Source organism: Myotis myotis, unplaced genomic scaffold (assembly GCF_014108235.1).
Source record: "Myotis myotis isolate mMyoMyo1 unplaced genomic scaffold, mMyoMyo1.p scaffold_m19_p_10, whole genome shotgun sequence".
NCBI lineage: Eukaryota > Metazoa > Chordata > Mammalia > Chiroptera > Vespertilionidae > Myotis > Myotis myotis.
Genome location: NW_023416314.1, coordinates 31,685,264 through 31,704,029, shown reverse-complemented (window position 1 = coordinate 31,704,029; position 18,766 = coordinate 31,685,264). Strand labels below are relative to the sequence as shown.

The 18,766-nt window shown below is 38.0% G+C and overlaps 1 protein-coding gene across 3 annotated transcripts in view; it reads right to left on the bottom strand.

Annotated features, from left to right (window-relative positions):
• Positions 1-18,766, bottom strand: part of LOC118664579 (prolylcarboxypeptidase) — a 73,580-nt gene that overhangs the window by 34,084 nt on the left and 20,730 nt on the right. For all 3 annotated transcript variants that reach the window (XM_036324844.1, XM_036324843.1, XM_036324845.1), the window contains exons 3-4: positions 4,873-5,013; positions 2,012-2,113 (exon numbers count right to left, since the gene is read on the bottom strand). In XM_036324844.1, the coding sequence (XP_036180737.1) occupies positions 2,012-2,113; positions 4,873-5,013 (243 nt within the window). The remainder of the gene's footprint in view (positions 1-2,011; positions 2,114-4,872; positions 5,014-18,766) is intronic.

The window sequence follows — 18,766 nt, the reverse complement described above, 5'->3', positions numbered from 1 at the left end:
GGGTACTCCTAAGGCTTAGGAAGAGCCACACTCAAGGGGCCAAAGAGCCGCATGTGGCTCGAGAGCCACAGTTTGCCGGCCACCGCACTAGGGAAACTAATGAGATATCTCCCTTTAAAAGCTCAACACTAATTCCTCTCCCTTTGAACTTGGGCTGAACTTAGTGACTTGCTTCAAAGAAACAGATTGTGATAGAAGTGATATGTGACTTCCAATGTTAGGTCAGAAAAAGCACTGTAAGTTTCACCTTGCTCTCTTGGATTGTCAACTTTGAGGGAAGCTAGTCGCCATGTCATGAAGCCACTCAAGTAGGCCTTGAGTGAGCCACTCAAGATAAACTGAGGCCTCTTGCTAACATCCAGTACCAGGGTTGACACTAATGTGATCCTCCATAAGTGGAGAGGGACCTCCAACCCCAGTCAAGCCTTCGGGTGACTAACGCACCAGCTGCCATCTTAACTTCACAAAGACCCCCTGAAACAGAACCACCTACCTGAGTCACTCTTAATTCCTTACCCACAGGAACTGTGAGATAATGTTTATTGTTGTTTTAAGCCACTAAGGTTTGAGGTACATTGGTACATAGCAAAAGATAACTGATACAGCTGTATACCTATATTAGGCTATTTGACCCTCATACTTTGGTCTCACCACTCTGACTCCTTCCATCATTTGGTACATTTGGAATCACATAGTTCCCATCTTTCCTATGTATGTCACCTACTCTTTTAGCCTTCTGACTTCTTACCTCCCCTCTCATTGCCTATCACTATTCTTTACGTGTTTTCACAGAATTATATATATTTGTATGACATTTTTTTCCAATCCTTGCATAATATTTGTAATATCCTACAGGCAACTGATAAGTTCTGTGAGCACACAAAAAGAAAAAAATTATTAAAGAGAGCTCTTAGCTCCATTTAACTAACAAAGTATGAACCATAGGGTCCTAAGAGAGGAGGTTATGTTTCTATCTGCAACAAAATGACTACTTCCCAATGATTTCAGGAACTGTCAACTCCCTTAATCAGATCATTATGCAAAATAATAAGCTAAAATATGCAAACCAACAAATATCAACAAATTGTTCTGCTTTTCATTTATAACATGAAGACGTTTTGTTTATTTATAATACAAGGTAATAAAACCTCTGAGAACAAAATTAAAATACTCCTTTCAAAACAGGCAGCTGAGAAAAATAACTGACCCCAAGTTCTTCTAACTCAGAGTTCCTCAAAAGCATGGTATGTGTATACTATTGGTATGTATGATGATCTTAGGGATTACACAAACACTTTAAATTTAATACTTGTTTTAATATAATTTAGAAAAAAATAACTGGTACATAAAACCCTTGTTAGGTTAGTGTTAACTTTGAAAAGTGAGCTGTTTAAAGAAAAATATGAAATAAATAATAGTGCACATGGCAAAATAATATAGCCAGAATCACAGGATATTACAGGAATGACTCAGTTGAGGAAAAAGGGTCCTGGTTTATTAGGTGTAGAGTCTATGGCCAAGGCCAAAGCTCCTTATGAGAACAGGAAAGGTCAAAAGGGAATCCAAGTGGCCAAGTGGCCACATTGAATCATAGAGATTGTTTGTCCTTATTTTACTGAAAAACACCTTATTAAACAAACATTTCAGTTCCCATTATATTTTTTCCAATGGTAGACCCAATATTTTAAGTGTATAATTTGCTGACATTTTTGAAACAATGAAAAGTTTCCTCCACAGTCGCTGGAGCCATAGATTAAGGTTTGCCTGAGGAAGGCTAGCCTCATCACACTGAGTTAAAAGCTGATCAACATTAGAAATGATAATAATATGGTTTTAAAGAGTCTCAATCTGTTCAAACTGTATATAAAAGTGAAAGATTAAGTATAAATTATTGAAATTTTAGGTAGTTCAAGTTAAAGCTTTCATTTCTTTCTTACAGTGGTATTGTCATTAGAAAAACGTTCTAAAATTTTAAAAACTTTTAAACTTAAAAGTAAAAAAGCATACTTACCCGGAATGAGTCGGCACCAAAGGGTAGAGACTGTCCATAGTATCTATGTTCAGCAAACACCAACATAGCTTTCAGTTCCTCAGCCACATCCCACATGAACCCCTAGAAAGAATTTACAAATTCAGGGGATAATATCAGGATATGAAAAAAGTTATTAAACCTTTTTGCAACTCATATGAAACCGATGTTAAATAGACCAAAAAGAGCTCTCTGAGAATCACATAATTTATGTGTGTTCTACAAATAAATGATATCATTGCTGTTTCACTGTTGCACAACAATCTCACTGTATTAAAGTAAAACAATTAAAAATAAGCCCAAGTTGCTCAACCACGACTCATTCCAACTCTCCTTATTCTGACACTCTAGTCAGAGAATCAACATTATGTCTAAAATAGTCTTCAAGTTGTACTGTGTGCCAAATAGTCTAAGAAAGAGCTGAGGATGTCTCATTCCACGGCCTACTCATTTACAACATAAAAGAGAAAAGAGTACAAATAAGCATACTGGACTCATTTGCATTTTATATTAATCTTATTTACTTGAAAATAAATAGTAACTAGTTCAGGAGTAATGGGGGGATAAGGTCACATATGTAATACCTTAATCAATAAAGAAATTTTAAAAAAATAAATAAATAGTAACTAGCAATAGCTAATATTAATTGAGTGCTTACAATGTGTCAGGCACTGTTCTGAACACTTTATATGTATCAATTCACTCAATTTGCACAACAATCTAGAGCAGTGGTTCTCAACTTTCTGGCCCTTTAAATACAGTTCCTCGTGTTGGGACCCAACCATAAAATTATTTTCGTTGCTACTTCATAACTGTAATGTTGCTACTGTTATGAATCATAATGTCAATATCTGATATGCAGGATGGTCTTAGGCGACCCCTATGAAAGGGTCGTTCCAATGCCAAAGGGGTCGCAACCCACAGGTTGAAGAACCGCTGATCTAGAGATATGCATTTTGATTATTGCCATTTTACAGACAAGGTCACTGAGGCACAAGAGTTTAAATAACCTGGGTTGCAATATTTGCTTATATGTGTGTCTTACCCTACCAGCCTATGAGCTGCTTAAGGGTAAGGGCCATCCATCAAAACAGCTGGACCCTCTGTGGAGTTAACCCCAAGCTTTGCAAAGAAACAATTTAATTGGACTGATTCACACTGTAATAAGTGATTAATTCACCTTAACTTCAGGGGTATTTTTATTTTTCAAAAGAGGTCTATGTAATATGGTAACATTTAATAAAATTTTGTGGTAGCATTGCTCTAAATACCTGATTCTTATTTAATTCTCACAATAACTCTACAGAAATTATTACCATACCCATTTAACAGACGAGAAAACTGAGGCACAGAATAAAAAACTGGCCCAAAGTCACACAAGATAGTGGCAAAATCAAAATTCAAGCCTTATCAGTCTGGCTGAAGTTTTCATTCTTGACTACCATGATATACTGTCTCTCAATAAATGAATTACCAGACTATGTGAATATGCAACTAGAACATTTTAGTAAGTAAAAGACCCAGAATCTATCTTTCTAGGATCTGGCTCTAGTCAGTTCTCTGAAACTGTTCCTACACTATCTATTCCTTTCTACCACTTCTGAGGTCAGAGATTCTCCAGCAAGCCTTCAATCATACTGCAGTGTCAGTGAGGGCAGTGGTGGCCTTGGCATAAAAGGGAAGTCACACAGGAAAAAGAAAGGGCTACAAGGCAGACTTGGTTGTTTCACAGAAAACCAGAGCAGGAATCTGACAGAAAATAAGTTCTGATTTCATTTGTCTCCGATCTAAGAGAAACAGACATCCTAGCATCTCATTTCTCAGAGAATTATTTTATTTTCAAGTAACATATTTAGACTCTTAACATTCCTAAGGAAATTATCATAAATGTGGTGTGCAAATAACACAGTATGATTGGGTTCATACCTTTGCTTTCAATTCAGTTCAGTTCAACGTTTACTGAGACCTCCTGAATACCAGGAACCATGCCAGACAACAGCAGTGGAGAAAACATGATTTCATGCCCACTTTAAGGTAATTCACAGATTAGGTTTTGGGTAGAAAGTTGACATATTCTTGTCATAGCTCTGGCACATTATAAAGGAAAATTTCATGTGTCCTAAATTAAGTTTTGTTAATGGACTTAAGTATTATTATAAAAGATAATATAAAACATACAAAGGAAAGCAAGCTAACAACTATACCATTTTGACCCTCATAAACATAAGAAAAATGGTAAAACAATGAAGCTAAATTAAAATATAGCTATAACTTTACCTTTGTCCATTCCTATTTGACAATTAAACTTGTATTTTTATTTGCTTTGATCAGGTTTTATTCATTCACTCATTTAACAAATATTTATTGAGCACCTACTATATACCTAGCAGTCCTGGACTCTGAGAATATAATACTGAATATACAAAAATATGTCCCTTTGTATTTACATTCCAGAGACCATAATAAAAGTAAAATGACTGTATGCCATAACATTCCTGTTCCCATTTTCTTAATATTTTTGTTCATTCAAAAAAGAAGGTAGGGTTTCAAAAAAAATTTTTTTTAATTCAACTGTCTAAATATAGTATTTCATTATTTCATGTGAAATTCTTTAAGGCAAAACATGCAGGCTTAGTGGACATCAGTATTTATTCTTTTGTGAACTGCCTATTCATGGTATTTTGGGTTTCTTTTCTATTTTTTTCTATTGAGTTTATCTTCTTGTTATTTTTTTAAAGAGCTTCACAATTAAGGACAATAATACTTGGTCATATATGCTGCAAAATACTTTTCCAGTTTATCATGATAAATAGAGCATAGGAACTTCACAAATCTGCACATACCGTATTGTTGCAAAACCAGATAATGTCCCCTTCGTTACCAGTGTAGAAAAGTATTGATCCACCCTCTTTCCTCCAGTGTTGATCAGCTATTAGGTACCGCTGATTAAAAGTTTTATCATTCTTAAATCCAAAATGATCAATCTATGACAAAAACAAAAACAGACAAGACACATATTTCAAAGAAAAGTAATTAAATGAGATAAACAAAAAAATAATTAAATGTATTTTTCTATTAAAATCAACCTACGGTACAAAAATTATACTTCATTTGATTTTACTATTAGTAGTAATATTGATAGTTATTTTTTATATTGTAAGATGAAACAAATTATTTTCTTTATATTGCAAGATAGCAATGTTGTTGGTGGTCAAGATTTTCAGTATAAGAGAAAAGATACAATTATAAAATCAAATAGCTACTTTAAAACACATTGATGTTAAAATTGGAAATACTGATGTGAACTCATCATTTTTTCTAAATTTTTATTGGGGTGGTATTGGTTATAAAATTATATAGGTTTCAAGTGTACAATTCTATATTACATCATCTCCCAAAGTTAAGTCTCCGGTCTCCATTTATCCCCCTTTACCTTCTCCTACATACTCCCCCACCCCCTTTCCCTCTAGTAATCACCATACTGTTGTTTGTGTATATGAGTTGTTGTTTCCCACCCAGCCTCTTAATCCCTTCACCTTTTTCATCCAAACCCCCAAACCCCACCCCTCTGACTGTTGTCAGTCTGTTTTTGTATTTATGAGTCAGTTTCTATTTTGTGAGCCCATTAATTTTTAAAATCTCATTATCCAAACTTTCAAAAATCAAAATTCAAAAACGAAATAGACCACTGAAAAGTCTATAAACATTGTCACCCCAGTAACACTTGACATTTCAAGGGCCAGGATTTTAGTGTCTAATACCATTCCCCACTAAAAGGAACTAGGGCTTGTTATTGATGTGTCTGACTAACATTTGGGTCAAGGAAGCTAGTAGATGAAGCTATGTCTCTTGCTGTTCAAGGAAGCAAGGAAGTGCTCAAAAATTAATGGAGTTATGTCTAACAGGCATAGGAACCAACTACAAAAGATTATCACTGGGTAAAGTTTTAACAAATTGAATATAAAACAAACTGAGCATAAAGAGAATAGTAGTAATTGATTAAAATATTCAATTCATGAAAATCCATTAGTCTATAAGGGTATCAAAGAAGAAAAAGCAAGAAAAATATGCATTTGTTACCATTTAAGGTGTCTATTAAACCAACTCCTTTGAAATTGGAATACAAAAGAGTAAAGAACTCAACATTTAACCTACCTTTTCCAAAGAATTGTATTTCAGTGTACCAAATAGTCCCAGTTGATGAAAAAGAACTCTGTTCAATCAAATGTCAGCCATTGCAGAAGCAATGACAGAAATAGAAAAATCATAGTTTTGAATCCCTAATGAAGTTACTGACTCAGGTAAAAATTACCAAATGGTGCTAAAAGCATTAGGAGAGTGAATGATAGAGGAATGAAGATTCATATTAGTGCCAAAGTAATATCATAGAGAATACTGCATTTTCATAAAGGGAAAATGTAACTTCACAATGGAAGAATCAGGCTAGCATCACCTTAATCTAGTTATCAAAGTGAGTGAGCATCACTAACAGTGAGATAGGCAGGGTTCTGTATCTCTTCCCATGGTACAACACAAAGCATGAATCACCTATGATGAATTCTTTTTTTGTTTTTTCTGCTAAATCGCCCTTCAAAAGACTTTATCAATTTACATTTCTACTAACAGTCTATGAGTGCCTGCTTCCCTTCATCTTCATCAACGCTAGATAACATTAGTCTTTAAGATTTTTGCCAATCTGAAGGGCGTAAAAACATTTTAAAAAGCAAAGTCTTGATAAATTACTTAGTCTGAACATTTTTCCAGATGTTTACTTGCAATTAATATTCCCTCTTTTGTGAATTGCTTATTTGTAGCCTTTGTCCACTTCTCAATTGGAATATTGGTGTTTTAATTTATCAGTTTGCAGGTGTTCTTTTTTTTTTTTAAATCCTCACCCAAGGATATTTTTCCATTGATCTTTTAGAGAGAGAGTAAGAGAGAAGGAAAGACAGAGAGAAACACATTGATTGGTTGCCTCCGCATGAGTCCTGACTGGGGCCCAGGTGGGGTGGAGCCTGCAACACAGGTACCTGCCCTTGACCGGAATTGAAGCTGGGACCCTTGGGTCTGTAGGCCAACCTCTATCCACTGAGCCAAACTGGCTAGGGCTGCAGGTGTTCTTTATAGAAACTATGGATATTAAGTCTATGGCTGTTTTTGCTTGCCTCAACTTTATTTAAAGTATTATTTGCTGTGTGAAGTATTGGAGGAGGGCCACCTTTCTATCAAGCATTATGTTCCTGTGTGGAAGGAGGTCTACCTTCCCATGTGTAAGGCTCCTGGCCTCTTACCCCACCTTCTAGGTCTTCCTCAAGGGAAGGAGAACAACTCGACTTGTTGAAAACTTTGGCGAAAAAGCTCAGCTCAGACCCATCCTCTGTCCTGTCTGTGAAAACGCACTCATCCTTCTCTGTTCCTCCATACCATGAGTGTTACAGGGGCAAGCCCTCACAGGCTGACCTCAGGGGTGAAATATCAGCAAACCTGCTTCCCTAGCAGACCCCAGCCACGTGGTCCAGTATCAGTTGTGGTGGTAATAAGAGTAATATTTATATTTCCATCTGCCACACTCCTGTGTCTATCTCTTAATAAGTTCTTGTGTCAGTTATAGTCCAAACAGAAAACAGAAGGCACATTCAAATTAGAATAATTCAGGAGACTTAATAAAGGGACTATTTACGAAGGTGTGGGCAGAGAATAGGGGAGATAAGCAGGATAGTGCAGCAACCTATGTGTAGTACAGCAGAGCTTTTACCACTCCTAGGCCTAAAAGGAATGGAATGGGGGCATGGCTACTGAAATCCAGAAGAGGATCCTGTAGAGCTAGCTGCCCTCAGATGAGGGACACAGGCAGCTTGAGTCAGCGTGCAGGGAGGAAGCCAGAGAAACAAATACCCTGACGGTTCTCTTCTTCCCCTCTGTCACCAAGAATATAAACTTCAAGCTAAGTAAACATAGTTTCTTTCCAAAACCTAATGGCTTAGAATACTAGGGGCATTGTGCCCTCTACTGTTGAAAATTGGGACCTACATGCCACTTCCAACTCTGCCTCCTAAAGAGTTTTATAAATCACATGAAAGGGGACAAGGGCCTTCGAAACTATTTGATCTGTGTTGTTCAGCTGAAGAAACTAGGCTCAAAGGTCAAGTGACTTTGTCACAAGTCAGAAGCAGAGCTGTAACTTTTAATTATTTTTGTAATTTGGTTTAGGTGGTCTAAGAAATTTTAAAGAGATGCTTCCGTCCTTCACCTTGCAGAGGAAAGATCCATGAGATGAGCAAGCAAGGTACAAAAAGAACATTCTTTAAATAAAGTTTATTGTGACAAAAATAATGATATGGACTTGAGAACTCAAAAATGAAGTCCACATACAGAAAAGCCTATGAGAACATTACATCTGGTAGACACAGTTTTAGTGGCAATTTCGGAACAACAGGGGTAAGGGGGACAGAGTATCTATTATGTGCCTGGCACCATGCTGATGCTTTCCACAGATCACTCTCATCCTCCCAGTCATCCTCTGGGGCACTTTTCATTATGCCAGTATTACAATAAGGATGTTGAAGCTCAAAGAGGTCAGATAACTAGACCAAGATAACATCCTATATAATAAAAGGGTAATATGCAAATCAACCAAACAGCAAAAGGACCAGTCACTATGATGTGCACTGACCAACAGGGGGCAGATGCTCAACGCAGGAGCTGCCGCTCAGCCACAAGCCGTGCTGATGGCTGGCGAGCACAGCGGCGGTGGCAGGAGCCTCTCCGGCCTCCTGCAGCACTAAGGGTGTCCCACGAGGGATCCCAGACTGCTAAAGGGCACAGGCCAGGCTGAGGGGACCCCCCCCCGCCCCCCTGCCCCCGCCAAGTGCATGAATGCCGTGCACTAGGCCTCTAGTAACTAATAAATAAAAGTCAAATACAATTATTTTTCATGTGCTTTTATCCCCTAACCAATCCTACCTCCAACAAAAGCCTGCTTTTGTCAGTATTACACTATTGTAGACAGGGGCTGAGTACAAAGTTCAAACTTTGTTAGGGGACACTAGGGTATCTGTCTCCTAAATCTGCAAAATGAAGAACATATCCCCCAGCCATTTACTAATGGCTACAATGAAGAATATGTAGGATATCAGTGTTTTCAGTGACCTCAGTAATTGTTACTATACTGCTACTTTTAACTCATTTAATTAGGCCACTGATAAGAAACAGAATCACACTGACTCTCACTCAGTAGCCTTTAGTTTTAGAAACTCAGTATACAGTTGGCTTTATCTATGGACACAGATATATGATAACAGCTAAGTGAAATTTTACTAAAGACATGAAAAGTATACTCAGAAATATACAGGACAAAAAAAATGAACTCACTCCTCCAATAAATCAAAGCACCTTGAAGGAGGGCACTCTGGTTTCCAATTCTAATCTAGAAATGTGAAAATGAAATAAGGCCCTTTTTTTCCATTTGATATGTGTCCTATATTAATTCTGGAACTGTGGCATTACGTTTAGAGTTCCTAAATATAGAGAATGATACCATTTCTGGGTAAGCTTGATCTCCTCTTCAAGGAGAGGGAAGGGCACAATTTTCAAAGAAGGAACCACAATCTGGAAGGAAGGTGAGGTTTAGGTAGGTCCTAACCCAGTGATGGCAAACCTTTTGAGCTCAGCGTGTCAGCATTTTGAAAAACCCTAACTTAACTCTGGTGCTGTGTCACATATGGAAATTTTTTGATATTTGCAACTATAGTAAAACAAAGATTTATATTTTTGATATGTATTTTATATATTTAAATGCCATGTAACAAAGAAAAATCAACCAAAAAAATGAGTTCACATGTCACCTCTGATACGCGTGTCATAGGTTCGCCATCACTGCCCTAGCTTATAGATCAGTGGTTCTCAACCTACCTAATGCCGCGACCCTTTAATACAGTTCCTCATGTTGTGGTGACCCCCAATTTCATTGTTACAAATTGAACGTAATTAAAGCAGTGATTAATCACAAAAACAATATGTAATTATATATGTGTTTTCCAATGGTCTTAGGCGACCCACAGGTTGAGAACCACTGCAGCTGGAGAGGGGTAGATATCTACAAGTGGAGTCCTACTAAGTTAAGTTGTCCCTTACACAGTAGTAGCCCCAGAGCTGGAACAAAATGGGAGAGCAAGTCATATCTTAGGAGTCAGGTCATGGATGACTCCCATTAATTTCCACCTCATATGTCAGGGCCATTAAAAAGTCCTGCTTAAGTGTTTACCTTTGTTCATCTCTACTATGAAGATATCAGGAAGAACTGGAGACTTTTAAAGAACTAAAAGGAAGATAGTATTCCTTGAGGACAGTGTAATGGTGACAAGGGAAATGGTCCCAAGTCCCTCTAAGACAACGGTGAGTATAAAAAGAATTGTCCTTCCCCTCCCACGGAGAAGCTCTCTCCATTGCCAATCTTAACAGGTCTAGTTTCCATTTTCACAAAGAAGGTGAGAGTTTCTTCAGATATCACCTTCAAATAAAGCCATTGTTCCATGTAGTAAGACACTGCTCTTCTTTACACACACCTTATGTTCATATTAACCAGGAGAATGATATTCCCTCCTTCTATACTTTCTTGATAACCTTCCCCTAACTTTAAAAAGAAGGCTCTTATTTAAAGAGAAATGACCAGGGGAAAGGAAGAAAAGGAGAGGCTTGGGGGAGTCCACCATGGAAAATTTTGGCTAAGTGTAGCCTCCTATACTTATAAACGGATAGTTAGAAAGGCAAGAACACAATAGCTACCACAGTGCTTCTGTACAAGACAGATACTTTATAAGTAATTATTATATAAGTGCAGTTCAAATCTTCCAAATCACTAATTCCCCACATTTCTTGTTATAATAAAATTTTCATAGACATGTTCTATCTTAGTACCTGGTGCTTGAGAAAATATATGAGAAGCTGTTATAAATTCAATAGTAGTATAAATTAATATCATACAACAAAATCAAATTATATTTTTAAAATGTACTTGGCAGGAAATGGATTCAAACACCTGCTCCAATAGCTGATCAGTTCTCACTAACCCCCTTTTCCCTCACCAAGGACTGTGGGTTCCAAACAGGGAGTCACATTCTAATTTAGCAAAATTCTATGAAAACAAAATACTGTCCGCTCTACTGCTACAGCAGAGGTGGAGATACCCTGCCCTCGAGAACACTGAAATGTTCCAGTAAATCAAGAAACAACATGTTTTGTCAAACAAGAGTTGAGTGTTTCATCAGATAAAGATTCCAGTATCACCTGCTGACTAAACAACTCCAGAAAGCACCACATGATCAAAAATTTCCGACTTTTGTGCCACTATAATTACCTGGTTACAACATAACCTTCCAAATTAGAGATAAAGTGCTGCTGTGATTATGAAACACATAAATATTACATCATAAAAGTGTGGCCATCAGAGGGCGCTGTAGTATAAGAAATAAAGTAGGAGAGCCCATGAAGGTTTAAATAGATTCATAATATTTTAGGACAGGAAGGGAACTTAGATATTCAGTCCAAACTCTTAAGTGAAAAAACTGAGATCCAGAAATGCCAATTATTTTAAAACTTTCTTTTTAAAATAAAGATATATTCACATCATTCAAATATGGCATTCATCATCATTTTTAAAGTCAGGGATTAAAATTTACCCTGTTAGAAGTCAGGTAGTGGTTATCCTTGCAGGGGGAAAGTGACTCTAAGAAAAAAAATGAAGAGATTCTGTAGTAAAATAGTGCATTTTTCAATATGTATAATAAGATAATTAACAAATAGCTTTGTTACTACTTAAGCTTTCCTTTAAGATGTATTTTATATTTTAAGATTTCTTTTATAATGTACATATGGTGTTTACATTTGTATTTCACTATAGTCAACTGTAAATTATATTGCAGCAAGTCACATCTATATTAAATGTTTCTTTCATTTAAAAATATGTGTTGAGTACTCTTAAGTGACAGACATTAAGGAAAGAGAACTGAGTAAGATACAATTCCATCTCTCAAGTTTTGAATCTAACAAAAGGAATGAAAATACTAATAGACAACTGCATGATGGTGTGATTAGGTTCTATATACAAAGTGCTGTGGAAGCTCAGTAGAGGAGGTTACCATCCTGCCTGAGAAAATCATGGAATGCTATACCAAGGAGGTGACATCTGAGCTGAACCCTGATAAGAAACAAGATTTTTTTGCAGCCCTAACTGGTTTGGCTCAGTGGGCAGAATGTCGGCCTGCAGACTAAAGGGTCCCAGGTTCAATTCTGGTTAAGGGCATGCACCTTCGTTGTGGGCACATCCCGAGTAGGGGGTGTGCAGGAGGCAGCTGATGATGTTTCTCTTTTATCGATGTTTCTAACTCTCTATCCCTCTCCCTTCCTCTCTGTAAAAAATCAATAAATTTAAAAAAAATAAAAATAAAAATAAGATTTTTTCAGGTACAGGAGAGCATTTTAAGCAAAGGGAGCATGATGAATGGTGAAGAACAAAAATAGTCAGGAGCTGTTGTTGTTTAATGGCAGGAGGTATATACTAGTAGTTTATGAGGGTAAGATTAGATTCATCATGCTGCCACTAGATGTAGATATGAAAATTTTCCAGTAAAGAGAACCCTAACTGAAATCTGAAATTGCCTCTCTAAATAAATCAGCAGTGAATAAAATCAGTCCACTAGAAACAGAGCCTAATGAGGCAGAGACTTTAGTCAGTTTTGCTAAGCCCCCAGGAGACTAGAATAATGTCTGGCAAATAGTAGATCAGTGAATATGTAGAGAATGAATGAATGCATGCATACATCTTAGCTCTGCAAAACTGGTATAAAAACAGACCAAACCTAGCTTCAAAGAACAGCATGATTCAAAATAATGAGAACGGAGATCAAAGTTCCCAAGATCAAGTCTGTGGGGTTCTTTTATTACATGGGTCTGTTACTGGCTGTGGAAGAGTTGCAGAATGCTGTAGTTGGATGTGCCTTTTGCCCAGTGACAAGTCACATGCCTAAGGGAGAATCCAAGCATAAAATCTAAAACTAGTTCATCACAGTTTGGCCTTATCCAGGCTGCTGAGGAAGCAGAAACTGCATGCCCTCTGCTGGAGGTAGAAATGAGAAGAAAAACAACTACACATTAATATAGACAAAAGGCCAGAATCTGGGTGGAGAGTCAGGAAAGGGCTAATCAGCATTTTACTAAAGTATGTAACCTGAAGTATACCAGATCTTATGACAGGGTTACTCAGTTTTTAGGGTTGATAGGATTTAAGGCTGTGGCTCTCAGCCAATGCACAGTTATTTAACCTGAATGACAGCCTCTTGTAAAATGTATATCCTAACGACCCATTCAGCAGCATACTCGAGTTCAGTAAACCTAAATATGCTGCAAAATGTTGATTTGATCAATATGTAAAATACACTTTTTCAACAACTGAGTTTCATGAAGAAGGAAGAAACCTGAGAAGGGTATAATGTCCAAGGGCAATAAAGTACTAGAGGGAATAGCTGAGACTATAAGTGAGAGAGGGGTTCCAAGATGCAAAAAGATTATGAGGTGGCAGGAGGGAATGGGGTCCATAGCACAGATGGAGGGATTTGACTTGGACAGGCTGTTCTGTGGAAAACGACCTGGAGAAAGATGATAAAGAAAGGGAGAAAGTGTAAACAAAAGGCTACTAAAGGTTCAAGTGAGAGATGATGGCAAGACTAATAAATAAGCCAGATTTCAAACCCAAGTCTCTCTTCAATTGCTACATATATAACACATAAACAATGTTCACTTTCCAAAATTATACACTCTGGAAATACCACAATGAAAAAGGGCCCAATGTATGACATCGGCAGTATTCACATAATAGCAATCAACAAAAATAAGTCTTTTGAACAGCTGTAACCACCTCTACCGCCCTTTTATAACTGATTCTGCACTGACACTGACTGTGGGCATTTTAAGAGAAAAAGCCCCACTAAACTGGTGAGAGAGTCCCAAGACCATTAGGTTCCCCCTAACATTTAATAGAAGTTAACAAAGTAGATTCTATTTCCACTCTTTTCCTCCAGATACTATTTAAAGAAACTTTACAAAATGAGAATCTAATAGTTCTCAAACTTTAGTCCCTGCTTCCCTCTGGTGAGACAAGATATCAGGTTCACAATCTTGACCTAGTTCCCTCTGTTAAATTAATAAACTACTTTTTAAAAAAAGTACTACAACCAAAACCGGTTTTGCTCAGTGGATAGAACATCAGCCTGCGGACTGAAGGGTCCCAGGTTAGATTCCGGTCAAGGGCATGTACCTGGGTTGCGTGCATATCCCCAGTAGGAGATGTGCAGGAGGCAGCTGATCAATGTTTCTCTCTCATCGATGTTTCTAACTCTCTATCTCTCTCCCTTCCTCTCTGTAAAAAAAAAAAAAAATCAATAAAATATATTTTTTAAAAAAAGTACTACATACAAACAAGATATTACAACATAATGCCAAAATGCATCTCCTCCTTTTGCACAGAGGGCCTGCTATGATTCACACTGGAAGAACCACTGGAAGAAACCTATAGCATTCTCTTTTTAGAGATTGCTTTAAAAATAATTATTCTTATTACAATGACTAACAACTGATTTTAGAAGCTTTAAGCATCTGAAAAATTAAATTTTACAAAACCCCCATATGAAGAGTATCCACAAAAGGAAGCAACTGAAAAAAGTAGCTGCCTAAGCTTTTTCCTCTTGGGGAACTCCAACATCAAATGTTTGGTCATGGTTTCACTGTACAATGGCCTCTAGAGAATTTTTATCATTAACTCTATAGACTACTCATTGTTTTCAGCATTTATCCGGTCTGAATTATAGGGCACCTTAAAAAAGATAACGGAAGGGAAAAGGATATCCTCAGCTAAAACCAAAAAGCTCAGAACAATAGCAGCAAGTTCAAACAGGACCAAGTTGCCTCTTTGATTACTTTCAGGTACTTTTGCCACCACGTCACCATCCTGTGTAGCAACTTCCCAGAGCTAATAGGATGTAGAGAGAAATGAGAGTCAGTGATTAAAGTCATTCATTCATTCAAATATTTCTTGAGTGCCTACCTTGGGATAAATGCTAGAAATACAACAGTGAACAAACTGAATATGGTCACTGCCCTCCTAGTACTATCTTCTATATATATAAAAGTGTAAGTGTCTGTCCGACTGTCCGACCAGTAGCTATGATGTGCACTGACCACCAGGGAGCAGACGCTCAACGCAGGAGCTGCCATGACACGCACTGGACATTTAAAAAGAAACGGCACCACGGACCTGGCACCAACAAACCAACACTCAGCTTCCCCCAAGTGGGACACAGGCCCCACCACCACCCTGGAGCAACAGCCCACCAAATCGCAGCCAATGCTGCAAAGACCCCATGCCGCAAAATACAGCCCACAGCCCAGGCCAGCCCAGCAATGGTTGCTGTGGGCGCCGGGTAATTACGTCACATAGCAACGCCCGGCCTTTTCTCCCTAGTGACTAGCCTCCTTGGAGTATCTTCAGCCCAGGAACACACCTTGCTTTATAGCCAGGTGCAAATATTATACACTTTAACCAAATGTCTGTGAAGCATTTTCCTGTGCCTCATCTCATTTGATCCTCACAGAAGTCCTGGAGTAGATAGATAGGAGGCTCGGTGGAATCCTATTTTCTTTTCATTAGCCAGAAAAAGGAGATTTAGAAAGTTTAGAAACTTGACCCGACTTAAAGAAAGTAAGAAATGATGGCCGTTGAAAATGACTTCAGGTTTTTTCACTGCACAGAATATAGTCAAACAATGCTGCAGTTAAATATTTCACCCTTTGTTCTCCCTGCGTGATCTACAATCATAATCTGCTTCATATTGATATTTACTGCTGTGTTGCTGACAATTACCTGAAAAAGAAGTTGGGGTGCTTCACTGGGCTGGAAAAAGTTTACCTAAATCAGAAAGCAGGTCTAATTAAGCAAGTTTATTTATATACCAAGTGTACCAGTTAATAATGCAGACTTTGTAATCAAAGAAAACATGATAATTTCAAGAGAAACATCAAAAGTGCTTTATTCAAAGTAATGACCATCACCAACTACACATTTTCCCCATCTTTCAGGTAATTTGTGGATACCGTTCCAATAGAACTTTTCTTGTTTTGAGGCAAACCATTCAGAGACCAAATTTTCCACTTCATCGTATGTTTTGAAGTGCTGTTCAGAAAATGCATGTGCCATCGATCAGACCAAATGGTAATCTGAAGGAGCAAGATCTGGTGAATATGGCGGGTGGGTTAATACTTCCCAGGCAAGATCTTTTAAGGTGTCTTTAACTGGTTTTGAAGTGTGTGACAGTGCATCATCATGAAGCAAAATTACTTTGCCATGTCTTCTGGCACATTCTGGTCATTTCACGATCAAAGCGTGGTTCAAATTGATTATTTGTTGTCTGCAGCAATCAGTATTAATGGTTTCACCTGGTTTTAGAAGCTCATAATACACCACACCTTCCTGATCCCACCAAACACAGAACATTGTCTTCTTTCCGAAGCAATTTGGCCTTGCAGTCGATGTTGATGGTTGAACTGGATCAACCCATGATTTTGTGCATATGGGATTCTCAAAACAAATCCACTTTTCATCGCCAGTCACAATTCAATGCCAAAAAGACTTTCTTTCGTGCCATTGAAACAACATTTTACTGATGACTTTTCGGTTTTCCATTTGTCTTTTGTTCAGTTGATGTGGCACCCATTTTCCTTCCTTTAAAATCTTTCCCATTGCTTGTAAATGATCGGAAATAGTTTGCTGAACAACGTTTAATCTTTCTGCAAGTTGGTTTTGAGTTTGACACACATTTCATCCAATAATGCTTGTAATTGTTGGTCTTCAGACTTTCTCGGTTAACCTGGACCTTCTTTGTCTTTCACATCGAAATCATCACTTTTAAAGCGTTTAAACCATCATTCACAAGTATCTTGAGATGGAGTATGTTCACCATAAGCTTCCCAAAGTATTCAGCAGCACTTTTTTTCAAAATAAAGTAATGAATTAAAACTTCCCACAAATGCTCTTTTTTTGGCACAAAACTTGACATTTTTAAGCGTAAAAATATCTATGATGTTAACACCTTCAGAAAATTTGACATATGAAGTTCTAAAGCTTGTTGTCAATACAACAAAATAGCATACATATCAAATTGCATATATATCAACATATGTGTAACTCCACCTATTGAAAAAAATCTGGCCCTTGCTGGTTTGGCTCAATGGATAGAGTGTCAGCCTGAGAACTGAAGGGTCCCAGGTTCGATTCCCGCCAAGGGCACATGCATGGGTTGCAGGCTCGATCCCCAGTAGGGGGGCATGCAGGAGGCAGCCGATCAATGATTATCTCTCACCATTGATGTTTCTATCTCTCTCTTCCTCTCCCTTCCTCTCTAAAATCAATAAAATATATTAAAAATATATTTTTAAAAATCCACATTATTAATGGTACACCTAGTATATAAAGCTCTCACTGGCACCAATTGCATGCATGTGCTTCCATCTGTCATTGTCGATTGTGAATTTGGTTGACACTTCTATTATAGAGAAAGGGTGAATAGCGATATTAAAATATTTCTTCTAATTAATTTCCTTTCAATGTGCACAAATCCGTGCACTGGGATACTAGTAGTCTAATAAAGAAACAGACAACAAACAAGCAAATCTATATATATAAAAGCCTAAGCAACTGTTATGACTGAACAACCAGAACGACCAGTCGACCAGTCACTCTGATGCACCAGACCACCAGGGGGCAGATGCTCAATGCAGGAGCTGCCCCCTGGTGGTCAGTGCGCTCCCACAGCCAACCTTCCACAGCCCCTCCCCCTGGCCTGCCACCCCGATCAGCCCCAATAGGGGGGACCAACTGACCAACCTCCCGCGGCCCCTCCCCCTGGCTGGCCCTGATAGGCCTCGATCGCTGGCCAGGCCAAGGGACCCCACTCATGCACAAATTTATGCACTGGGCCTCTAGTACACAAATAAAGAAACACTTAGAAACTGTAATTGTGCAGCTTTGACTCTGACAGAGAATAACAGAGGTAGACTTAATTAGGCCTTTAATCTCCACAGCCTTCTAGTTAGGTACGCCATTGTGTGAAAAGGTCCAGTGGATATTATTCAATGCCACTTCTTACAGGAAGCATTCCTAGGCCTTTCTGCCTTCTTTGTACTCCACAGTAATTTAAGTTCTATTATAGTGCTTTTTAACTGGTGGGGCAAAAGTAAGGCTTACAGTTAGGAGTACATGAAACAGTTTATTTTTGTATTATTGTTTAATTATTGTATTATTCTCTATACAAACTACATAAACATACTTTTGCCCACCCAGTATAGCTTTGCACTAGTTATCTATATACATATAGTGTACCTGGTATACTATTATAAGCCCCAACACTAATAACCCCATAAAAGATGCTAAAATCTATTGATCAAACCATGTGTATTATTCCCACCTGCCTCCCTGAATAATTTAAGGGCTGCACTAAGGACTGTAAATGTACAGTCCCTCATTTGCTCTTCAGAGAAACCCTATGAAGTGGAGAGGCTGCATTTTTCCCACCATGCCAGCTGCCTCCCCTTTCTTGTTCATGTCTGAATCCCACAGCCCAAAGCACAATGGGCACAGGACTTGTTCCATCAGACTTCTGAGTTGAGTTGAGTTGAGTTGAGTTGAGTTGA